Source organism: Salarias fasciatus, chromosome 11 (assembly GCF_902148845.1).
Source record: "Salarias fasciatus chromosome 11, fSalaFa1.1, whole genome shotgun sequence".
Lineage (NCBI taxonomy): Eukaryota > Metazoa > Chordata > Actinopteri > Blenniiformes > Blenniidae > Salarias > Salarias fasciatus.
This window is the reverse complement of record NC_043755.1, coordinates 30458314-30483434: the sequence shown is the minus strand read 5'-3', so window position 1 is coordinate 30483434 and position 25121 is coordinate 30458314. Positions and strand designations below refer to the sequence as shown.

The following is a 25121-nucleotide window of genomic DNA, read 5'->3' as shown; positions in this document are numbered from 1 at the left end:
TTGTTAACTTAACTCTCCCTGATATTTACTGATAATTCGTTCCCCTTAGCTTCCCCTTAACTCTTCCCGATCTGCCCCTCCGCCCCCCCGCGCCCCCCCCCCCCCCACCGGGAGCAGTGATTGTGAGCCGGACTTCCCTCCTCCGGTCTCCGCCCCGTCAGCGTGTGCAGCGGCTGCAGCCTCGCAGAGTGCTCGGGTTTGATTCCGGAGAAGGAGCGGAGCTGTGGGGACCGCGCGATTTGGAGCAGCAGGTGGGCTCGAGCACGGAACCGACACGGACCGGACCGGACGGTACCGGGACAGTGAGCCCCACCGGGACCCCCCGGGGGCAGGATGGTCGGTTACCCGCCGGCATGAGGAGGAGCGTGGGCACGAGCAGAGGTATGAACGTCAGTGTACCTGAGTGTGTGTGTGTGTGTGTGTGTGTGTGTGTGTGTGTGTGTGTGTGTGTGTGTGTGTGTGTGTGTGTGTGTGTGTGTGTGTGTTGTAAATGGTCGTTAAAGATTCTAAGAATCGTATAAAGTGAGAAAATCAACACACACACCCTATGACCTGTTTCCATTTGATCTTCAGTAGTTTTTTATCACACACACACACACACACACACACACACACACACACACTTTGTTATCATTGTGTCATTGTCTTATGTGTTTTTTGTATTTAGGTGTTATTGTAATTTTGTGGTTTCACTGTGCTGTTGTCTTGTTGTGTTGTGATGTTATAGTTGTGTCTTTGTGTTGTTGTGTCTGTGTTTTGTTGTTGCTGTGCTGTGTTTTGTTGCTCTACTGTGTTGTTATTGTTGTGTTGCTGTCATGTTGTATTTGCTGTGTTGTATCGTTGTGTTAATGTTTTGTAGCATTGTTCTATTGCTATCTGGTCGTCGTTGCTGTTATCTTGCTGTTTTGTTGCATTGTTTTTTTTGTGTTGTTGTGTTTTCCTGTTGTGTTTTTGTTGTGTGCCGTGTTTGTATGATGTTGTCGTATTTATCCTGCATACCATCCGGACACTTCCTTCCTCCTGTTCTTTCACCATGTTCTTCCTCTGGGTTCCCCATGTTCTTCACTGGGTTTGTCCATGTCGTTATTCTCCAGCTACGTTCCACCTGAACAGGCTTCGTCTTTCTTGAATTGTATTTATTTAAATTCAAGTTTTTATTTTACTTTTTACTTAGTATATGAAAATCATACAATGCTTTTAATTAAAAATAATTATCAATAATACTACAGGTGTGAAAGTTCTTGCAGAGAAAAAAAACAAGGAAACGTTATACATAAGACATAAATCAGCTGCTGTATCAGTGTCTATGAAAAATTCTAACAGCCACTGGAACTCGAACCGTGATAACAGAGAACCTTCCCTTTGATATGTTAGCTATCACTCCTTTATTACCTAATAAACAGAGTCTTGGACAGAGTGGCACCGTTCTTCCAAACCAATCACTTCGAGTACAAACAACAACCACCCAGAAATGTTGGTCAATTGGACATTCCCACAGACAGATAGCATATCAAAGTCTCGGTACCTTTTTGACATTTCCAACACAATTAATTATTCCTTAGGCTTAATCTGTTCAGGCTCACAGAGGTCCAACAATATCTTTGTATCATCCTGTATTTTTTTCCGCATTGTGAAATTATTTTCGTCCAGTCCTCATTCCCAAAACAAACCCAAGGTCCCATGAAACCTTCGATTTTTTTTTAGATCAGCACTGAGTGCACAGTTCGTTCTTCTGTAGAACATGGAGGCTCTGATGGGGAGGTGGCGGGACCAAATACTCCAGAATATGGTCATCTTCTGTTTGCCGATCTTGTCACATGGCACAATTCCTGATCTGTAGATATTTCCAAATGTATTCCCTTCCTTGAACGGGATTTTTGACAGTTCTTCTTGACAGCTGTTGGAAATTCTGTTGCCGTTTTTCTGATCTGTCATCTTCACCCTCAGAAGTTCTGTTATCCTGCATCCTATCCAGATCCCGTCCACGAAGAAGGTTCTCAGCACGCTTCATACGTCCTGACTTTCCTCACTTTGTTGTTCTGTGTTCTCTCATCGAGTTCACTCTATCCCTGTTTCTCATCCCAACGTGTATTTCCTCGCTCAGTGAGGAACTAAAGTAATTATGAGCAAAATGTCTGTCAAACCGTCAGTGGCTTGTAGTCCATCGTGATCAAATCCCAAGATTCCCTTTGGGATCATTAAAGTATTTCTTTGTTCCTTTGAGATATGTATATCTCTGTCAGAGTAATTTACAGGTTTGAAAAAGCTGCTGTCATGCATGTCTCAGAGCTGATGGAATGGCTGAGCTGGATTGAAGCTTCCAGTCCTTCATGGTAGAACATGCTGGAGTTAATGGACATCCACTTTTGTAGAGAACCATGTAGGACCACGTCGGTTAAAAACATTTCTCGAAGCTGTCAAAGGGAAAATCTCGGTGAACGCTTGTCTTCAGCTCTCCTGCAGTCGAATTTCTCTGCAGTTTCTTCTTCGATCATGAGCGGTTCAGCATTCTTGTGGAACGTCTCCTTGCTTCCAGTAGAGAATCAGTACGATGATGTTCTTGTTCTCTCTAGTCTGGAGACGTTCACTCTTCTTGGGTGGGTTCTTCGTTCTGCTCTCTCTGAATGTTGAAAAATGACTTTTATTGAATGGGTTTAAGACTGGACTATATGGCCTATTATCAATATCTCAATGTTTTTTTTTTCTTTTTTCGGCCCTATCATGATACATGATATACATCTCAATATTTTGCCTTCAGCTTAAATTAATGACTCATGCGGTGACACCAGTATGATTACCGGTACTCTGTGACAACATTAAAGCATTAATATATGCTAATATTTGACTTTGATGCTCAAAGAAGGATATCACAACAAAGTCAAACTTGCCAAATCAGTATCAGTATTAATCAGCATAATCGTAAAGTTGGCAATTTTAAAACTGAAAGTGCATATTTTGCACAAGACTTTCTCAGAAACATTTCAGCTGATTGCTTGAGCATCTTCTTTGGAACCAGCGAGAGATGTTGAGGTGCTTAGTTTCAACATTTTGTAGTCAGGGAATCTTCACATGATGATATAAATTTCTTGTACAGCTACCTTTTATGGCAATGCTGCTGCAGCATATTGTGTACAAATACTGTTGTTTGTTCAGCGTTTTCCTTCTTGGACCCAGACTACCACCAACTGATGGATCCCATACTCATTTTCTTAGAAATGAACTCTTCTTCCTCTATCTTCTGTGTCTGTTCTCCCATACGCCTAGCACCTGTTTAGTAAAGGTGTGTGACGTAGCTCTCGCAAGAGTTACTGCATATATGTAGGTGTGCTTGTTTTGTCTGAGCCATAAAACAGCGAGAGAAGCTTGTAGCGAAATGCCCACGGGTGAAAGCAACTGTGTGACAATGCTTATTCACGATCTAGTCATTTTATACATCGCACAGAGAACAAGAGGCGATCAAACAAGTATATTTGATACATCGCGCAGCCCTGATTGGTGGTGTGAGTGATGCTCCGCCTGTCCGCCTTTCTGCTGCTGCTTTTTTGGGTTCCTCATAACAGTTTCTCTTGTTCACCTGTGGTGAAACACTGACATTCTAACCATGTCACAGAAGCACTTTGTAGCTGGTGTTTAATTAAAGGTGGATCCACATGGTGGAACTGAACAGTTTGTCTTTCTTTCTCTCTCAAACACACACGCACGCGCGCTCGCACGCACGCACGCACACACACACACACACACACACACACACACATGGGTGCTCTGTGCCATCTCTCTCTCAGCTCAAAGGCAACTCTCAGGCAGCGAGTGAAGCGTGTGTGTCTGTCTGTGTGTGAGATTCTGCTGCTGATCTCCAGGTTGACTCTTAGAAAATCTCATGCTGGTCTGTGATGTGAAAGGAGGAACGTTCGCTCCTCCTGTTGGAGTTCAGGGAGTTTTTCTCTCACCACTCAGAGTCACAGAGGTGGAGGAGGATGCAGTGAGGTGTGACCAGCAATTTTTATTAATAACAACAGAAGTGAAGAAGCTCAGACTGACACATGGTGACCTTTATGACCTGTTGCACAGGAGCCAGATCCCTTGCATAAATCTACAAGGGCGGGGCTTAAAGGTCTGTTAACACATTGTGTGTCATTTACATGGTGTGTTATGTGTATGATGGATTATAATTGTTTTCCCAGTGTATTGTTGTTATTTACATGTTTGTCATTGTTTACAGGAGCTGCTGTGTGTTTTCACGATGAGCTGCGGCCAGGCTGTCTCCCTGTTGCTGGTTCTGCTGGTTGTGGCGGACCTGCAACCAGCGGCCGGACGGATGGTTCAGGTCCATGCGGCGAAGCGTCAGCGCCGTGGACACCACGAGCATCAGCAGAATATCACGCTGGCTGTCATTCTACCTCAGACCAACACCGACTACCCGTGGGCGTGGCCTCGTGTGGGCCCCGCCCTGGATCGTGCCATCCGGGAAGTCAACGCCGATCCCACCTTGCTGCCTGGCTTCCACCTAACATACTTTTTCAAGAGCAGTGAAGACAAGCGTGGCGTGTGCTCCGAGTCTGTTGCGCCACTCATGGCGGTGGACCTGAAGCTGGCACACGACCCATGGGCGTTCATCGGGCCTGGCTGCTGCTACACCTCCTCCCCCGTCGGCCTCTTCACCACGCACTGGGACGTTCCCATGGTAACTGCTGGCGCCCCAGCCGTGGCGTTTGTGGGCTCAGACTACCCGTTCATCACCAACACGGGCCCTACCCACAGGAAGCTGGGTAGGTTCGCCCTGCGGATCTGTGAACACTTTGGCTGGCAGAAACACGTGATCCTGATGTTCAGCGACAGAACAGTGGACGACCGGCCTTGCTACTTCGCTGTGGAGGGTCTGTACACAGAACTGAGGAACATCAACATCTCAGTCATTGACAGCGTCTTTGACGAGCACAAGACACCCGTGAACTACTCCCAAATCCTGTCCGATATCCAGAACGACGGCCGAGGTGAGTCCAGGCAGAGCCTCCTGACAACCCCGAGTACTCCAAAGAACTGTAGTTAGCAGCTGTGATGCTAGCATGTGAAAGGGAATGTTGTGTAATGGTTCTTGGTTCAGTTCAGCTTCATTTATAATGCTCCAAGTACAACACAGTCCAGTGAAAACCCAATAATTGCACATGACCAAGGACAGGGGACTGTGGAAAGGAAGACTCTTTTTTAACAGGAAGAACCTTGCAGAACCAAACTCAGAGGTGGAGACTTTCTGATGTTCTGGTTGGAGGTTAGAGAGAAGAGGAGAGGACACAGACAGAGACCAACAAACAGATTAGATCTGATTGAAACCACATTAATATGTTCCAGTCTCTGTAGTAGGTGCTCTGATCGATAGTATCAAATGCAGCTCTGAGATCTAACAGAACGAGAACAGAGACCAGTTCTTTCTCTGAGGGCATGAGAAGATTAGACTAGAGCTGTCTCTGTGAGAAAATAAACTCTAAATCCTGATTGAAAAGACTCAAATAGATTGTTTGTACATAAATGATGACACAGCTGACTTGCAAAAACTTTTATCAGGATTTTAGAAATCAAGGGAAGGTTGGATATTGACCTGTAACTTGTTAAAACACCTGGGCTTTACTAATATCCATGATTCACAGCCAGGAGTCCTTACCCCCCTGGGGGGCTCAAAAGGTACATGGGTGGTCAAAAAGCCTTTTTGATGTAAGGGTAAAAAAAAAAAATTTTCACGTCGTAAAAGTAGACAGCATTCATTTCATTTAACTCACAAAACGACTAGAGGCAGGATGAGATTTTCATGATTAGCCAATGAACAGGGTGGGCCGACTACTGAGCCCTGAGGAACTCCAGAGATAACTGTGAGTTCATAATGCCGGTAGAATCATATTTCGATCCGTGAAATATGAAGAACTGTAATTACATATGCAGACACAGACATGTTAAGGTAGACATAAACCTGGAAAGTTGAAAGGCAAAGACATATGAAAATAGACGAGATGAAGAAAAGATACAGATGTATATTTGTAGACCCGAACACTTTGAGCTCACTGAGTAAGAGCGAACTTTAGCTGAAGGTGTTGGTGCGTCCTTGGATAATGCTAAACCAACAGTGGTCTCAGCGTGCAGAACAGAGAGGGACAGCAGCTCTAGTACAAAAAAATGAGTTTTTCGGTACTTTAAAGTAATCTGTTACCACACAGTGTTGAATCCGGCTCATGTCTGCAATTTTCTGCCCCGTTTCCTACTGAGGGGCATTAAACTCCCCTTGGGGCAGAAACCTGCCTCCTTATATGGAAAGTGCAGCAGGCTATCTGATGTGGAGCTATTTCCTGACAAACACTCTGCTGCTAATTTTACCTTCTTTCTCTTTGTCTGTGCTAATCACCCCGTACAACCGCTGCGGTGTGCGGGCGCCACGTGGTGCAGCAGTTCAAGCTTCCAGACACACACACCTGGGCAGTGGTTCAAACCCCTTAGATACCATCCACAGTCCAGACACACACACACACACACACACACACACCTGTCCAGATGTACCCTGCCTTCACACACAATCAGCCGGAATGAACCCAGCTCCTTGAGATGGAGTGCTGGGTGCACAGGATGGATGAGTGGACTCATTAAAGACACGTCAAGGAACCAGGGCAATTAGAAGGATTGGCAGGAGGGTCAGGCGGAACAGGGGGAGCGTGGTCCTCAGTTCCTAAGTGTCATGGAAAGAGCTGAACGTGTGGATGGAAAACAGATTGAGAGACAAGTTAATGTTTGACCGACTACTGCAGCTCTTCAGTTGGACCCTTATGGCATCAAGTTCACACAGCTGTTCATGCTAACTTAAGCTAGCGGGAGCTAACTGAAGCTAATGAGTGTGTGGAAGCTCTCGTCCTGCAGGAGTGGAGCCATTTACTGTGATCAAACACGTTAGCTAATAGGTAAAGTGTGAGCTAACATGCCACTGTTGGTGAACATAGGGCTGAGCTCTCATGGTGTTGTGCCCCCTAGTGGTTCCACATGAACTGAGAAAAGTGACAGCAGCAGAACCTCCTCTGGCGTCCTGCTGAAGATTCGAACCAAGAACAACTGTGCATGCTCACCACCGTGTGTGTTTGTCTCTTAACAATGAAAGCTGATAAAACTCAGTGAAGACAAACATGAAACAAGTAATCGGATAACAAAACAAACGGGAGTCATAAATCTGCAGAAACAAGAAGTTCCTCTCACTCTGTGTGTGTGTGTGTGTGTGTGTGTGTGTGTGTGTGTGTGTGTGTGTGTGTGTGTGTGTGTGTGTGTGTGTGTCCTGATGATCCCTCTGCCCAGATAGAAGGAAGCAGACCCTGGGATCTTTCTGTAGAACCATGATGACATTCGAAGAACATGATGAAGATGGAACAATGAGGTTCTACCTCTGGTTCTGTCACTCGGGTTCTACCACTCTGGTTCTACCACTACTCTGTGGCCGACAGCAGTACTAGAGCATACTGTCAGATTCCTTAAGACGCACAAAACGTCATGAATGTAAAGAACGCTCCTTTATTTCTGGATCTAATGTGGAGCAGAGAGAGGCTGAAGGATCTGGAGGAAGATCAGCGTAGAACCAAGACACAGATGGCCTCAGTCCAGGGATTCAGTATGAACAGTACAAACATCTGGGACATTCTCCAAACTGAATTGGAACAAACATTGATGCATCGCAGTTCCTCTAACATTTGTGGAACCAAGCTGGGGAGGTTCTGTTAGTTTGTGTTCTTCTCTTTCTACACCCCGCATACAGTATTGTCATAACAAACCTGGAGCTACCTGTATCTGATGAGGTTCTGGACCTTATTATGTCCTGTTTCCTTGTTGTTCTCTGCCCTCTCCTTTTCTCTCCTTCTCTTCCCAAACAATCACAGGAACAACAGAAAGTCTCCACCTCAGAGTCTGGGCTAATTAACTAAATTAATGATGTTCATCACCTTGGAAAATTTCATTTTTTCCACCTTTAAGCCACTACTGCGACAGAATGTGAGCCAGAATCTGCAGGTTTCTTCCTGGTTAAAGGGAGTTTTTCCCTTCCAATATCTCTTGTGCTTGCGCAAGTGGATTTATTGGTGTTATTCTCTGTAAAAGTACGTTGAAACGACTGTTTTATTTGGCGTTATAGAAATAAAACTGAACTGAAAACCAGTCAGCGTGAACAGTCGTTCACCCAGGATACTCATGTCTGATTCCCAGCACAGAGTTCATGCTGTACTGTCATGTTTTTTCGAGTGTTACTATAAAATCATGTTAAATTTTCACCTCAAACTGAGTTTTTGTTGAATATAGAACATTTGCCAACATGATGAAATAAGTCTGAATGTTACAGCTTCAGGGTGTTAGCAGGAAACATGATGAGCTCCATCAGCAGGAACACACACACACACACACACACACACACACACACACACAGACTGTGTCCTTCCTGTCTGAGGTCCATTAGTGATCCTGATTTGGAGGATCGATACTGGTGCAGCTCAGCAGTAAAATGAAACCAGCAGCTTCTCTCAGCTCTGAGTCTCTGCTGAGTCTACATTTAATACATCCAGCTCACAAATAAAGAATGGTTCCCTCAATCACCTCTTTCAGGCATTCCTAAAATCCTCTGCGAAACCACACAGAGACCCCTGGGTGAGAACTATCATCTGATGGATCAATTGTTGTGTCAACGCTTCACCAACATTCATCTATGAACACTTCATAAACCGTCATCTGAGAACAATTTATAAGTCATTGTCTGACAACATTTTAGAAACTATCTGATGACACTTTAAAATCTATTGTCTCCCGACACTGTATAAATCAAATGAGTGCAAATAAAGTGACCACAGAAGCCAAAATGTAAGGCCTTGTTTTCAAAAACATGGTATTTCACATTGTTCCAAAATAGTAGCCCTTCTTTCAAACTAAAGCAACTAAAATAAACCCATATAAATAAAACTTTGTTTTAAATAATTCTTATTTTTGAAATGAATTTACTTCATGTAATATGTGACTTATAGTAAGGTAATATTTTCAAAATAAACGGCCTTATTTCACACAAAAAAGCAATTTTAACAAATGAGACATCTGCTGCTGAATTCCACACTTTGAGTAGAATCCTCTGAGAGTAAAAGCCTGTTTTTGACCATTTAAATGGAAATAAACAGAGAAACTGTGGAACAGGTCAGAGGTCAGAGAGGTCAGAGGTCAGACTGCAGGGGCAGCACCATGAACACTCCTGCAGTCCAACCTCTGACCGCGCAGAGATGACAGCAGCTAGTGTGTGTGTGTGTGTGTGTGTGTGTGTGTGTGTGTGTGTGTGTGTGTGTGTGTGTGTGTGTGTGTGTGTGTGTGTGTGTGTGTGTGTGTGTGTGTCCTGCTGGGAGGAAACAGGAAGCAGGTGGAGGCTACTTGTGGATTTATGAGGACAGAGTAATAAAGTTAAACCTGTGTGTGTGTGTGTGTGTGTGTGTGTGTGTGTGTGTGTGTGTGTGTGTGTGTGTGCGCGCCTGCAGTTCTCTCCCTCTATTGTATGAATAAAAGCACTGGTAGCTACGCCTTCAAAATAAAGAGACACAGATTTTCTAATCTAATGTGAACCTGGTGTACTGTGATCTCTGCTGGTCCCCTCAGGGGTCCCAGACCTCAGGTTGGGTACAAGTGTTTTCGTCTGTACCAATTCATTTCCTCATTAAATCTGCAAATCTCTCTGTTCCTCTGACTCTGTGTCTTTGACTGTGTGTGTGGTTGACTCTCTGCCTCTCTGTTGAGACGTGCGACCCCTTGCCCCTGATGTTCTCCCTCCTGCTGTCCTCAGTGATGTTTGTCTGCTGTTCTCCGGACGTCTTCAGGAAGTTGATGGTTCAGTTCCGGCGTGCCAACCTTCCCCACGAGCAGTACGTCTTCTTCTACATTGACGTGTTCGCCAGCAGCCTGGCGACGTCAGATCAGCGGCCATGGGCCCGTGGCGACCAGGACGACGCCATTGCTAAGGAAGCCTTCAAGGTACACACAGTTGTCACTGTTCCGTCGCTCTGACCTAAAGCCAACTACATAACAAAGAAAGAGTGTGTTTCTGTTGAGGGTTATTAGTATGTGACTGCATGCTTTTGAAAAATGTGCTTCTCTTTGTTGCAGAATGTAAAGATCCTGACATATCAAGAACCTCAGAACCCCGAATACAAACAGTTTGTCCAAAACCTGAAGACTGATGCCCAGAACATGTTCAACTACACCATTCAGGACTCACTGGTTAGTGTGTGCGTGTATATGTGTGAGTGTGAGTACACACAAAATGCTCGTCATCAAAAAAAAAAAAAAAATCATTTTAAAGAACTCTGGATTTATGTCAGGGAAACGTACAACTCAGAGCCCGAGGTTCTTCCTTGGTCTTTTTATTGTTTCTCCTAAGGGTTCTTTCTTGGTTCTTGTTGGCTTTCCTCTGGATTCTCTTATGGGTCCTACTATGTTCTTGCAGGGTTCCTCCAGAGTTATGGCAAAGTTCCTCCTCAGTAAACGAAGTGTGTTCTTCTTCCAGATGAACATCATTGCCGGAGGGTTCTATGACGGCCTGATGCTCTACACACACGCACTCAACGAGACCATGGCAGCCTCCAGAACCCGCCCGTCGGGTAAAGTGGTCACCGACAGGATGTGGAACCGAATCTTCCACGGTCAGTTGTTGTTGTGTATTGCTGCGTGTTGTTGTAGGTTGGCGTTGGACAGATTTGAGCTCAACCTGCTGATCAAGGTGACAAATGACATGTGTGACCACACTCACAAATGCACGCACACACACTCTCTCTCTGCTCACTGTCAGACCGTCTCCCAAAAATAAACCTGAAATCTAATCGACTGAAACCAGAGACCTCTGTCTCCTCCTCCAGTCGGACAGGGTGTCTGTGGTGTGTGCAGACTGAAACTGAACCTGAGACCTCCTGCAGGTACTGAACGTACATTCATATGGATGCTCTCCGCCTGTTAGTGAAAACTGCTCACATTTGAATATTAATTAATGTTCAGGAACAGGTCAGAGCTCTCATGAAGCAGAGATGGGGGAGGAGGTGTGAGACGAGGCGCAGAGGGAGGTGCAGTAATGAGATCAGAGCACAGATAATATCCAGGACACATCACACATGAAAGGGGAGATCAGATTACTGCTCACAAAGAGGGCCGTAAAACAGGGGGGGACAGGCAGACACACACACACACACACACACACACACACACACACACACACACACACACACACACACACACACATACACAGACCTTTTATTTCTGGAAAACAATATATCACCCGCTGCAAACATAAAACTCCCACAGGTACATGTGTGTTTGTGGGGGCAATCACTGACATTTCAATCAGCATAATGGCGTCACCGATCCAATCAGTGCGTCGGTAAATGTCATCCACTTTTCATTATGTGACCTCTGGCCCCGCCCCCTCATGACATCACCATGTCAAACGTCCACACACCCGCTCTGGTCTTCATCATCCTGAGAGACAGAGACTGTCCAGCCAGCCAATCGGCTGCTGATTCTGGTCACCATGGCGACTCAGAGAGCGGGACGAGAGGAAAAGGACCCAAACTGATGTCCCTGAGTGTTTCTGCTGTTTTTACAAAGGGGGTCCGACAGCAGCGAGTCTTTCTCCGATTAAAGGAGAGTCTTTTATTTCCACTGTGTCTTGCTGCTTATGTGGAATTGTTGTGTTTGGGTTCAAATCCCAGCCTTTCTGTGTAGAGTTTGCATGTTCTCCCTGTGTGTGCATGGATTTCCTCTGGGTTTTCTGGTTCCCTCCTCTGATCAAGGAACATTCCATATGAAGATAACTTGTGTGGATGTAAGTGTGTGTTTTTCCTGTGATGGACTGGACACCTGTCCAGGCGTACCTGCGGACGGACGCACACTGAAACAAACTTCTCAAACAGCTCTCTGGCTAATCACCGCCATGGAACCTGAGTCTGTCGCCATGGAGACCATTTATAACACACAAACACCACCTCACTAATTACCTGTCATTAACCGCTAATGGTTTTCATCAGAGAGGAGACCTGCTGATTTTGTGTGTGTGTGTGTGTGTGTGTGTGTGTGTGTGTGTGTGTGTGTGTGTGTGTGTGTGTGTGTGTGTGTGTGTGTGTGTGTGTGTGTGTGTGTGTGTGTGTGTGTGTGTGTGTGTGTGTGTGTGTGTTAGGTGTGACGGGATTGGTCCACCTGGATGAGAACGGGGACAGAGAGACCTCCTTTGCTTTGTGGGACCTGAGGGACACGAACAGCAGCGTCTACGAGGTGAACACACACACACACACACACACACACACACACACACACACACACACACACACACACACACACACACACACACCACCATCATCAACATGATGGTCTGTCCTGTATGGGGCACAGTGGGGGTGGAGGGGGGTGGGGGTGCATGACTCTCGGGGTGCAGCTGACTCACCTTCTGGATCTGGTGAGCTGCTGGGTGCACAGTGACTTGGTCCCGACCCACTTGCTCCATGTAATCGAACTCAGTGGACAAACACACACAAACACACTAACTTTCATCCATTTGTCAAAAAGAAATGCGTTTCTGTTTAATTTCTGGCACTGCTCACCAAAATGTTGACTTATGTATCTGTTATTTATTATTATTTTTTTTTTTTTTTTTTTGATTATTTATTCCGTTATTGTCATTCTAAATTTGGTAAAAACTGGTCATGGTAATCACAAACGACTGTGTCGTACCAGTTTGTGTCACAGTTTCAGTTTGTTGTCGTCGTCGTTTCAGATTGTGTCAGTTTACGACACCACGGCCCAGCAGCTCTCCATGGTTCCAGGGACGTCCATATTTTGGTTAGGTGGAGTTTGTCCTCCTGACGTTCCTGTCTGCGGTTTCAAGAATGACAACCCGATCTGCCTCGCAAGTCAGTGCGCGCGCACACGCACACGCACACACACACACACACACACACACACACACACACACACACACACACACACACACACACACACACACACACACAAAATTTCCTCTGTCATACTGATGTAACTTCAGTTTCATGACTGAGTCAGACAGACTTGTCACTGTTATTAGCAGAGGAACTTTATCAAGTGACGAGTTACTTTATATCTGCTGAAACTAGTAGAGTAAGTCCATTCATCCATCTTCATAACCTCTAAAGGCCCCGTTCATGCCACAACACTACTATGTTTTTTTAAGAAGTAACTAGTAACTGTAGTCAGGTGTTAATGTTCAGTTTAGCGTCACACGAGTGCACATGCTCACAGCCTCATGTCAGTTTGTGGTTCCTCCCTCAGAGACCATCACCATCTCTCAGATGGTCTCCATTGTGCTCTTCTTCATCTTGGTCATGGGTTTTACCATCTCCATGTTCATCTACAGGTGAGGGCTGCTCTTCCTCTCAGGTCCTGACATAGTTTGTCTGATTATTTCAGTTCAAATTTACAAAACACAACGCTGTCATCTGAAGGCATTTTTAGAGAGTGAAACCCAACAATTCCACATGAGCAAGCACAGCAGACGGTGAAACAGAAAAACTCTGTTTCAGCAGAAGAAACCTGCAGAACCAGACTCAGAGGTGGAGAATTTCTGCTGTTCCGGTTGGAGGTTAGAGAATAGAAAGAGAGAAAAGGACAAGACAAAGACAGAGAACTACAAACAACAATCAGGTTCTCATCACTCACTGCTCATGTGATGGAATGCTCAGATCAGGAACTTTCAGTTTTACGCTCAGAGGAGAGAGAGAGAGAGAGAGAGAGAGAGAGAGAGAGAGAGAGAGAGAGTCCCAGCAGTCTTGACAATATGGGAAATACTACAGCCTACTTTGAAAGTAACAGATGCGTGGATTAATTTTTCAGCGTCTCTCTGAGTCAGGATGTTCCCGATCTTAAATGCTCCTCAGTAACAGTGATGAGATGTTCTCCTGCAGGAGGATGAAGCTGGAGAAGGAGCTGGTGGCTCAGCTGTGGAGGATCAGCTGGGACGACATCCACATGATCAACCCAGACAAAGTGCTACGCAGTGGCAGCAGGATTACACTCTCACTGGTTCGTACACACACGCGCAGAAACACACACACACACACACACAGGGCAGAGGGGCAGTATTGCACCTATTTGAGGGCAGAGGGATGGCACTCTTTCTGTTATTGTTTTTAATATATATTTTGTTGAACCATTACAGAGTAAGAGCACGTATGTGTTTGAGCTGTTTTTGTAATTTTATGTTCAGTCATATACATTTATTTTTCTAATAACTGGTGAATTTTCATTTTGTTGCAAATGCCCTTTGGTTAGTATCAAGATGATTTATGTCCTGGTTTAGATTCGTTTTAAAGTGGTTTAGATATGCTGCGTGCTAAGTGTTTAGATGTTTAGATGAGCTATGGGCCAGTTTAAGTGAGTTACGGATTGGTTTTCATGAGTTATAAACTGGTTTAGGTGTGTTATGTGCTGGTTTAGATTACCTTTGTATTTGTTTAGATGTGTTATTGAGTGGTTTCGATGCTTTACAGTTTAGTTTCATCTGGTTTTCCTGTTTGTTTTTTAGAGGGGATCAAACTATGGCTCCCTGATGACTGCTGATGGAAACCTGCAGGTTTTTGCAAAGACTGGATACTACAAGGTCAGCTGCTCCTCATGTCACTGCTCCTTGTTCTCCTGCTGCTGAGGATGCAGTGTTTCAGAGTGGCTTCCGATCGTGCTCCTGGAGGAGCAGCGCCCCCTGCAGGCTGTGAATATGCTGCTCTTTTCGCTGTTCCAGGGAAATATCATGGCTATTAAATACAGCAACAGAAAACGCATCGAGCTGAACAGAACAATTCTCTTCCAGCTCAAACACGTGAGTTCTTCAGAGCTCTCAGGGTCCAGGTGGTCCCTGACTGGGATGCAGACCTCAGCTTGGAAAACACTTATCTGACCGCATGCTTGTGTTCAGATGCGAGACGTTCAGAACGAACACTTGACCAGGTTCATCGGGGCATGCATCGACCCCCCCAACATCTGCATCCTCACCGAGTACTGTCCCCGGGGCAGCCTGCAGGTACTCCCAACATCTGTCTGTCCACACGTCTGCACATCTGTCCAAACACCCGTCTGTGTGACTGTGTCGGACGTTTGAGGTCGTTGTGTTCGCAGGACATCCTGGAGAACGACAGCATCACACTGGACTGGATGTTCAAATACTCCCTCATCAACGACATTGTCAAGGTAACGTTGTCATGGAAACCCTCAGGAAGGGGTCAAGTCCTCAGACTGACCTTCAGTCCTCCTCCTGCCTCTCCTCTCTCCTCCTGCAGGGCATGTTGTTCCTCCATAACAGCGTGATCGTCTCTCACGGGAAGCTGAAATCCTCCAACTGTGTGGTCGATAACCGATTCGTGTTAAAGATCACAGATTACGGACTCTCCTGCTTCAGGTCCGAGGACAACTTGGGCACCGACGCTCACGCCTACTACGCCCGTGAGTCTCCCACCACACGTCCCATCAGCTGGATGTCGTCTTCTCTAGCGCTCTCTGATTCTTCCTGCCGTTCTGTTTATGTCGAGTGAAGAAACTTGAGCTGAGCGATTCCTCCTTCTGCTCCTCCGACTGCAGAGAAGCTGTGGATGGCGCCGGAGCTCCTCAGGATGGAGTCTCCACCTCCTCAGGGAACTCAGAAAGGAGACGTCTATAGCTTTGGGATCATCCTGCAGGAGGTGGCGCTGCGACGAGGAGCGTTTTACCTGGAAGGGGATCCACTCAGTCCTAAAGGTGAGACCCGTTCGGGGCCAGTGGCAGTGAAGGACGTGAACTAACTCCAGATGCTAACACCAGAAGCTAACACCAGAGCTCGTATCAGCTGCTGACACAGGAGTTATTGCTGCAGGAGCAGTTGTTGTGAGAGCCCTTGCCCTGTGTTTCAACCCTCAGAGATCGTGGACCGGGTGATCCTGGGCGAGTGGCCCTGCCTGCGACCCACCGTGGACCCCCAGAGCCACAGTCCAGAACTCGGTCAGCTGATGCAGCGCTGCTGGGCCGAGGAACCCACCGAGAGACCCGATTTCAACCAGATCCGAATTCTACTGCGCAAACACAACAAGTACGGAGGGAGAGAGACAGAATTGATCGAGGAGGACGGATCAACCTGCTGTGTTTCACTCCAGTGTTTATGGAGAGTCGAGGACTAACACCTGGTCTCCTCCTGTCTCCTTAGAGGTTATGGGTCTAACATCCTGGACAATCTCCTGTCCCGTATGGAGCAGTACGCTAACAACCTGGAGGAACTGGTGGAGGAACGAACTCAAGCTTACCATGAAGAGAAACGCAAGGCCGAGAACCTACTCTACCAGATACTTCCTCAGTAACTATACTCTGCCTCCCATTTTAATTAAAGGAAACCTAGAAACCTCCAGTAGGCCAGCACTCTGAGAACCAAGTGTTCTGCTAACAGCTTTTTAAACTATGATAGAACCTGGTTGTTAAGAGCATTACTAAAGTTCTAAGTACTAGACTAAAGGTCAAAGTAATACCTTCTAGTGTTACTTTATCTTTGGATCATTTGTCTCTCAGATGTTTGGGGCCAAATATAACATTGGCTTTGGTTCAGGAGCAGAAAATTACAGTTCATCAAGGCATTTATGTCTTTAAGACGAGCTTCCAGTTTGACAAGTTGATCATTATCATCTTGTTTCATAGGTAAATACATTTGTGTATCATAACAATGGAAGTTAATGGAGTGTTTCTTGATAATATTCCCTCCAGGAGGTGTGTATAATGTGGAAAGTGTAGTTTCTAAGACAGAGCCCTGTGGAACCAGTTTTGTACTGTACCTTTAGTCCCAATGATCTATTCCAGTCTCTGTCATAGAATGCTCTGATCAATAGTATCAAATGCTGCACTGAGATCTATAACAGGACAACAGAGACCAGTCCTTTGAGGCCGTGAGAAAATCATCAGTAGCTTTGACCACAGCCGTTGACTTTTACTCCAGCAGTTTCTGACCAGACTCAATGCCGCCTGCTCTGGCTCCAGGGATCCACTGAACTCTGGTCCCTGGTGTCTCTAAAACATAACGTTTTGGAATGTGGAGCTGCCGATAAGTCTTTTTCTCAGCCAGAGTGACGCCGAGTGGGAAAAAGCAATTACAAACACGAATGGGTGGATGGTGAAAAGGCCCTGGGGGCTGAGAACCACACTTCCTTCCTACAGTCACCCAGCCGGCCTGCTGTCCCGGCCGCTCGGGACGTGCTGGGTTATCACTGGAGGAGGCCGAGGAGTTAGACAACATCAAACACACTGAGAAAGACAAAGAGGGGGAGGACAGAGATGCTATCACCAATGCTAAGCTAGAAAACAAATTCAAACATTGAGAGTCTTTTGTGAGGACATTTAAAGACGATATTTGTGCCGAACACGCTGAAATGAATTATCTGTGGTTCACGTTTATCTGCAAAGATTACAATAGATAAAGTAGTAGTGGCTCCACATCCACACAGCTGCCAGGCGAAACAGGAAGGGATGTGTTTACCACAAGTGTGTGTCTCGTTTCTGTTTGTCTCAGTTCTGTTGCCGAGCAGCTGAAACGAGGAGAGACGGTTCAAGCTGAAGCTTTCGACTCCGTCACGATCTACTTCAGTGACATTGTGGGATTCACCTCCCTCTCGGCAGAGAGCACGCCTATGGAGGTGAGGAGGAGACAGGAGCAGGAGTTGGGCAGGAGGTTGGAAGGTGGTGATGAAGATGATGATGATGATGAGAATGAGGATGTGTGTGCAGGTGGTGACTCTCCTGAACGACCTCTACACCTGCTTCGATGCCATCATCGACAACTTTGATGTTTACAAGGTGAAACAAGTTCAAGATAGCGTGTTAGAACATGAAATATATAAATATAAAAAGAAATAACCTTTGAGAACATCTGGAGAACCTGTGAGAACGTCCGGCTGTGGCCTCCTCAGGTGGAGACCATCGGGGACGCCTACATGGTGGTGTCGGGGCTGCCGGTGAGGAACGGGAACCTGCACGGCAGGGAGATCGCCCGCATGGCGCTCGCCCTGCTGCACGCCGTACGAAGCTTCAGGATCCGCCACCGCCCCCAGCAGCAGCTCAAGCTCCGGATCGGGATCCACAGCGGTGAGTGGGGCGGAAACGCAGAACCCTCACACAAAAACTGCAAGGCAGTGCAAGATCAGCTGGTGTGTGTGTGTGTGTGTGTTTTTGCAGGTCCTGTGTGTGCAGGAGTTGTGGGTCTCAAGATGCCGCGGTACTGTTTGTTTGGAGACACTGTCAACACGTCGTCACGTATGGAGTCCACTGGAGAAGGTCGGCACACGCACACACACACAACTAATCCTTTATTCACTCCAGACTGTGCTAACACACCAAAAAGATCAGCTCTCGCAGCTGTTTTCCTCTCTGAAGTTCGCCAGCATGTGGATGAAAAAAAAACCCTTATTGTCTGTCATACAGCTTTACATTGTAAACACACTCTATCCGCTGTTTTTGTGTGTGTAGCCCTGAAGATCCATATATCGTCTGCGACCCGTGACGTCCTGCTGGAGTTCAACTGGTTCCAGTTGGAGTTGAGGGGAGACATCGACATCAAAGGGAAAGGGAAGATGACCACCTATTGGCTGCTGGGAGAGAGTGACAGCCAATGACACGGGCGGGACAGCGTCGCTTTATCTTCACGCCGCAGCCAATCGGACGAGGACGAACTATGAGCCGCGAGCAGCCTGACCAGCCTCACAACCAGCACGGCAGTTCGGTGCGCCGTCCCCCGGAGACGATGTCAGGTTGTGAAATGTAGCAAAGACTGGTTTAAAAAAAACAAACTAAAAACTGTTGATTCAATCAGTCCAAGCTCAGAGTGTGGACGTTCAGAGTGGACATTTGGACTGAGTCTATTTTAAATGTGATGAACACAAACGGAAGAGTTGAGTTCCAAACTTTATTGAGTAACAAGACCAACTGTAAACTGACTTCCGAGATAAAAACAAGCAAACTGAAGAAGATTCACCAAACAAACAAATAAAAAAAACAAACAACACTGCTGTCCGCTGCTGCTCAGCCACACCTTCATGTCAGGAGCTGAAAAATACAAAACACACACTATTGTTTAACCCCGATCCGAATGTGTGTGTGTGTGTGTGCGTGCGCAGTTGTGTATACTCACAGCTCTGACAGTCTGTTTGATGAAATCTTTCCTGCTGCTCAGATCATGGTCAGGATACAAATCAAACACCTGAAAGAGACACAGAGTCCGTCAGGGACGCAGAGGAGGAAGAGGAGAGGGGAGGACGATGAAGAGCAGCAGCAGCAGACTCACCCTCTGGCAGATCTGCTTCATGGTCATCTCCTCCAGGTCGGCCTCCTTCAGGAGGTTCTGCAGCGTCTCCTTCAGCTGATCGTCACTTGGAGCTTTCTTTATCATCTTGATGAGAGGCTCATCTTCATCAGAGCTGTCCTCAGCTGTGCACACACACATGCACACACGCGCGCACGCACACACACACACACACACACACGCACACAGAGTGTGATTCTTTTACATTCTTTAACTCTCCAACATGCCCACATTTCTTTGGTTGTCCACTGGGAGGCAGTGCTGAGTCACTGTCCTGTGTGTGTCAGCCCCTTCAGGTGAGTTGCTCTCTGACTCACCTGTGTGTGTGTTCTTGCTGTTGCTGCTGCTGTCAGCCTTTTTTGTTTTAGCTAAAGGCTTCTTCTTCTTCTTAGCCTGAAAGACAAACGACTCCTGTTAAGTAAGTGTGTGTGTGTGTGTGTGTGTGTGTGTGTACGCCATTGAGTGTGTGTACGTGTCTTCTTCCTACCTGGCGCTGGTTGTCAGACTCAGACTCGGACTCGGACTGGGATTCGGATTCAGACTTGGACTGGGACGAGGACTGGTCGGAGGACTTCTTGGTTCTCTTCCTGGGGGCGGAGCTCTTCTTCCCAGCTGTTCGGGGTCTCTTTCCAGTTTGTTTCTTTGAGGCACTGGAAGTTCGTCCCTTGGATTTGGATGCCTGAAACAGTCAGAGGTCAGAGAAAAATCATGAGAGTTCCCAACAATCTGGACCACAGACTGTTAGTAATGACAGCCAGATGGAGCTCTCAGAGGACCTCCTCTGTCCCTTCGTTGCAGTGAAAGAAACTCTCAGTGCTTGACCAGCCTGCAAAGAGCTGATCCAGATTTCACTGTAGCAGTGTTTGCAAATGCTTTGTGTCCATTTCATGACTCCCTTTATAGTTGTGAAACCAAAGTGAACCCAGATGTTTGCTTTGAGAGATGAGGGTGCTGGTACTATTTTCCCAAGCATTAATTCATTAAACTTCCTGTTTCAGAGGATAAACCCCACCAGCCGGGCCGGGTGCCGGTACTGCATCGGTATAAACACACTGATGTGTCAGAAGGTCTTCATCACAGGAGGCATAATGCTGAGCTGTCACTCACCTCCTCCTCAGACTCCTCCTGCTCCTCCTCCTCCTCAGAGCTGCTGTTCTCCTCCTTCTCTGACGGTTTCTCTTCAGCCAACGCCCCGGCCTCCTCCTCCTCCTCCTCGTCCTGGTCTTCATCACTGCTGGAGTCCATGACAATGGCCTTGGATTTGTTGCCTGCTTTGGACTTCTTGGGGGAGGATGAGGAGCTGCTGGCTTTGGGTTTGCTCTTCTTCTTCTTCTTGGCCTGAGGTGTCGCGTCGTTCCCGGAGAGCTTCTTCTTGGACTTCTTCTTCTTCTTGATGAGGAGCCGCTGTCAGAACACCACCAAAAACACAGGTCAGTTTCCTCTAGAACCGACAACCTGACCTGCACAGCTGGGAACCCAGATGATCGTGGTTCAGGTGTCTGTCTCACCTTGCCACTGCTCTTGGGTGAGGTGAGGAACGTGAGGATCCTGTCCACCAGGTCTGAGTGAGTTCCTTTCTTCTCCAGATCGAGAACGCTGCACATCACCTTCAGCTTGGAGTTTGTAAAGTTGGAACTCCTGGATATTGAAAGAACATTGTCAGTGAAGAGAGCTGTGTGTGTGTGTGTGTGTGTGTGTGTGTGTGTGTGTGTGTGTGTGTGTGTGTGTGTGTGTGTGTGTGTGTATCACACTCACTTCAACATTTTGTCTCGTTTCTTGTTGAACTGTTCACTGTCAGAGTCAAAGGAGAACCCGTTAAACAGGCGCAGGTTCTTCTTTATGGTCGCCATCTGACAACACACACACACACACACACACACACACACACACACACACATAGAAAGTGTTATTGAGAGGTTCAACAGACACACACACACACACACACACACACACACACACACACACACACACACACACACACACACACACACAGATAAAAACAAACCTTCCCGGGCCGGTCGAACAGCACTGTGTGAAGAGGTTTCAGGTCTGCTGGCTTCATTTTGGTGATCTGGTAGTTGGTTCGAGGGATTTCTCCCAGCTTCTCCCCACAGCCTGAGGAGCAGAACACCCTGTGAAGATGTGTGTGTATCACACCGAGCTCACCATCGTACGCCGCCACACTCACCGTCTCCGACTCGGAGCTTCTCAAGCTGCTTCGGTGCCTGAAAATCCAACCGCTCCACTGTCTTCTTCACCCGCTTCCCCTGAATCAGGTCACCACCAGCTGCAGACAACAGACAAACAATTCAACAAACAGCAGGAATCCGTTTGCACATCTCAAGTTCACAGGTGTGTAGCAAACAAAGCAATACCCCTGGTGACCTGTGGGGGCAGTGTTGAGCAGTATAGTTCATGTGTGACCGGAGAGAGGAACAAAGAAGAAACAGAAATGAGGTTCCTTCAAGGAAAGACTGTGGATTTGTCAACATTATTTAATAAAATGTGGCTATCATATGAACAACACATCATCTGGTCCTCTCACCAGCTGCTCCAGAGTGACTCTGCCGAGCGTCTCCTCCCTCTGAAGAAAGCTTCTGCTCCTCCACTTCCTCCTCGGACTGGACGGGACTGTCCATCACCTCCTCCGCCACCTCAGTCATCTTTATCCTGTGAATCCTGAGAGAAGAAGACTTATCAGACCTCTCCATCGTCCTTCCAGCTTCAGGAGACTTGTCATCAAAAATGACCATTTTCATATATGTAAAAATAACATGTATTATTTCAGATATTTCCCAACACAAACTATGTTATTATAAAAGGATTATTACAAGGGGACAAAACTCTAATTGAGTGGAAAATACATCAATATATTCAACATTAAAAAAAATCTATTATTTTGAATTATGTTAGGTTAACTGAGTTTTGGTATTTTTGTTTACAAGTTTACACATCTTTTAGAAACAAAAATTACTTCCCTGAAAGAAGCATTTATTAGTGATTAAATACTTTGAAACCAAGACAGCAGCTTCTTTAAAGATTAGAAGCCCTGAAAAGTCTATAAATGTTCCTGTTATTGTAGAAAAGTGTTATTTCTAAGCGCAGATCCATATCTGACTTCACGCGTCGACGTCACGCGGATTGGCGCGCTTCAGTTTTCAAACGGCGCCTGTCACCGGTGAAGTCCGTTTCTGAATCGACTACACAAAAACTTCACGCTGAGTTTACGTTGGGCCTGAAAAGGTTCGGTGAGATCAGATAACTTCTTGTAGCAAACTTAAAGATCGGTAAAATGCGTCCATTTCTTGTCGCGAATACAAATGGACCGGGGCTGCTCACACTGACTTTATTCTTTAGTGTTGCTGCACGGAACCCCCAACAGGAACCTAACTTTGTCCTGTCTGGCGGGCTCTGACGAACTAGTCTCAGACGCCACAGCACGCAGCCCCAGGAGAGGCTGTTAACTAGTCTGGCCAGTCCACTGCTTGGTTCGGAGGCTGCGGCAGGAGTGAGAACAGCTGTTGGCGCGGCTATCAGCCGTGGGCTAACGTTTAGCTGCAATGATGCAAGAGACCGAGCCTCGCGCCGTAACAGCCGGAGAGGAGCTCAAATACACGTGGGGGCAAACAGGGAAGGGGCCTGGGGCAGTACAGAGGAGGCCGGGGCAGCAAGGGGGAGGCTGGAGGAGCAGAAAGGAGTTTTACCTGCAGATGATGCGAAGTGCGTCTCACAATCCGTTCTGTGTTTTCATGATGGCGGTTTCTCTGAGGGGGCGGGGCCTCTCGAGGAGCCCGCTGCACTGATTGGGCCAGAGCCCGATGACGTAGATTATGTTAAAGTCGCAGTACCGCCCCCTGCGAGCGCTGCTCAGACGAAGCCTTTTATTTTCCCTTCAGTCTTTATTCATCTGCAATGCCACGGCTTACTGTAACAGTATAAACAACAATAACATTTGTACACACAGATTAAATACATGCATAAATATAAAGTATATAACCTAACCCTAACCCTAACCCTATGCTGTATAGTGGGTTATAAAGCATTGTGATCATTGATGAAGATAAGATTAGGAATAAGCACAAAACAGCAGATTTGTGGCTATACACTCCTCTATTCTGTTTCTCTCATTGTTAATGGTTCCACCTTTCACTTTGTTCACTAAGTAATATAAAACGTTTCCTTTAATAAACACAGGATTCAACATTTCATGTTGAAGTCACGTCTGTGTCAAAACTATTGGCTGCATTTTCTTTTTTACAGAGGTTCAAAAACTAAAATAAAGCTGCAAAATTAAAATGCAAAAGAGTCACAATCGTTCAGTTTTTGCCCTGCAATTTTATCCAAACCTAAAAGTAAAGACTCCAGGAAGAGTCACAAATAGTCCACAATCTAATGGTGATCTAAATTCAACTTAGCACATGGTCTTGCTCTGTCCTAAATGAATGCACTGTTGGAATTATGGCTTTGTGGACACAGGCTGTCCCTCCACCTCTCCTTTATTCTTGTCCTCCGTTAATGTTTCTCTTTCAGTTTATGAATGAGCAACTTGTTCTGTTGAGCTCAGACAGCCAGCCTCAGCTGCAGCCGCTCTCAGCAAGGATGTCTCCTGCAAACAAGCAGCAGTCTGGAAGGTCACACATTTCCAGTGTTTGTTATTCCTGCATGCTGTCATGATCCCATAACACTTCTTTAACCAGTGACTGTCTCTCCCATGTCATGCTCTTCTTAGTTTCTCCATTCTCAGATCAACACAGTCCATCTCCTCACCAGCCCTCACAACTGAAGCATTTAAACATATCCCATCAGGTTAAAGCTAGACAGCCCCTTAACAAAGACATGGTCTGTTCTGATTCCATGTTACATTCTTTATGAATATGGGTTGTTACAATTCAACCAGTTATACAAGGTTGCTGTATGGAGTTTCAATCCATGCTCGATGTGTCCCCTTTCAACTTTTAGCACCACGGGTCTTTGCAAACTTAAAACTAAATCAAATGTGTTTGGTATTTCAGAACTGCCCTTGTGGCAGACTCATGTAGAAACTCATGTGACACAAGTCAGAATCTGACACTTAGGGAATGTAGTCTGAAGTGCACGTTGCTTTCCGGGTGAAGTACCACCAATTCTTCCTACTGACAATGGTTATGAGTTAATAACTAAACCATCTCCAGTTTAATGTCACTTATTCTGTAAATCATTTTGAAGTTTAACACCTCTCAGGGAGTTTATTCCGCAGTTTGCTGCATGCTTCATAAAGCTTTCGAAGTTGCTTTGTTTTATAATACACTTTAACCAGACAACATGAGGTACAGTACACTGAAATATTTTTCAGCATTTGTATTCCTTCCCTCTTTTAACAGGTTGAAATCAATTCCTCTTTTCCCCACCTGCCACATCACATCCACACGCACTACACTCTGTAAATGGGGAATAACCTCGAAGACCCCTGTTAAGCCAGTTCCTCCCACATAATGTGGAGTGGATGAGTGCTGAGAGGACTGGATAAAGATCTGAGTGGACAGACTCATTAAGAAGCAAGCCGCCTGATATTGACGAAGCTGTATTCTGATACTGAACAACAGTAAAATGAGAGGCAGTTTATCAAATGGCTAAAGAGACACACACATTAAGAATCTGCAACAACAATCAGCATTGCATAGCAGTTTTTCAACTCCAGAACCTTCCCAAATGTCTGGATTTTATTAAATTTCTCTGCACAAGCTGACAGTGAGGGTCTGTATAATCCCTGTTTTTTTTTTGCTGAAAATGG

General features: G+C 46.1%; 2 protein-coding genes across 3 annotated transcripts; one reads left to right on the top strand and one right to left on the bottom strand.

Annotated features, from left to right (window-relative positions):
• The first annotated feature begins 198 nt into the window (after positions 1-198).
• On the top strand, positions 199-19067 carry npr1a (natriuretic peptide receptor 1a). Of its 2 annotated transcripts, XM_030103231.1 has the most exons (22): positions 199-381; positions 4220-4991; positions 9821-10008; positions 10141-10254; positions 10541-10676; positions 12200-12294; positions 12794-12929; positions 13324-13408; positions 13956-14073; positions 14576-14650; positions 14789-14866; positions 14963-15067; positions 15163-15234; positions 15324-15486; positions 15622-15777; positions 15937-16105; positions 16220-16366; positions 17567-17690; positions 17782-17850; positions 17964-18138; positions 18229-18327; positions 18520-19067. In XM_030103231.1, the coding sequence occupies exons 2-22, from the start codon at positions 4241-4243 to the stop codon at positions 18663-18665; spliced, it is 3201 nt and encodes a 1066-aa protein (XP_029959091.1). In that variant the 5' UTR covers positions 199-381; positions 4220-4240; the 3' UTR covers positions 18666-19067. The 2 variants fall into 2 exon arrangements, with proteins under 2 accessions (XP_029959091.1, XP_029959092.1); XM_030103232.1 differs by lacking the exon at positions 199-381 and having other exon boundaries at positions 4875-4991; positions 9855-10008; positions 18520-19065.
• On the bottom strand, positions 18942-23154 carry LOC115397074 (protein DEK). The gene is made up of 12 exons (XM_030103238.1): positions 23056-23154; positions 21897-22030; positions 21540-21638; positions 21357-21466; positions 21107-21201; positions 20860-20989; positions 20459-20755; positions 19839-20030; positions 19669-19744; positions 19334-19476; positions 19181-19249; positions 18942-19095 (listed from the first exon to the last, which is right to left on the bottom strand). Exons 2-12 carry the CDS (start codon positions 22012-22014, stop codon positions 19084-19086), a joined length of 1341 nt encoding a protein of 446 aa, XP_029959098.1. The 5' UTR covers positions 22015-22030; positions 23056-23154; the 3' UTR covers positions 18942-19083.
• Between the last annotated feature and the right edge of the window lie 1967 nt (positions 23155-25121).

What these genes read in the sequence shown, in the direction of transcription:
- npr1a (XM_030103231.1), top strand. Translation starts at nt 4,241, where the DNA reads ATGAGCTGCGGCCAGGCTGTCTCCCTGTTGCTGGTTCTGCTGGTTGTG. An exon ending in CAAAGACTGGATACTACAAG is followed by an intron (nt 14,651 to 14,788) that starts GTCAGCTGCTCC and finishes TCGCTGTTCCAG; the next exon opens with GGAAATATCATGGCTATTAA. An exon ending in CTACTGCGCAAACACAACAA is followed by an intron (nt 16,106 to 16,219) that starts GTACGGAGGGAG and finishes CTGTCTCCTTAG; the next exon opens with AGGTTATGGGTCTAACATCC.
- LOC115397074 (XM_030103238.1), bottom strand. Translation starts at nt 22,014, where the DNA reads ATGACTGAGGTGGCGGAGGAGGTGATGGACAGTCCCGTCCAGTCCGAG. An exon ending in TGTTCGACCGGCCCGGGAAG is followed by an intron (nt 21,202 to 21,356) that starts GTTTGTTTTTAT and finishes GTGTGTTGTCAG; the next exon opens with ATGGCGACCATAAAGAAGAA. An exon ending in AGGAGGAGTCTGAGGAGGAG is followed by an intron (nt 20,031 to 20,458) that starts GTGAGTGACAGC and finishes TGACTGTTTCAG; the next exon opens with GCATCCAAATCCAAGGGACG.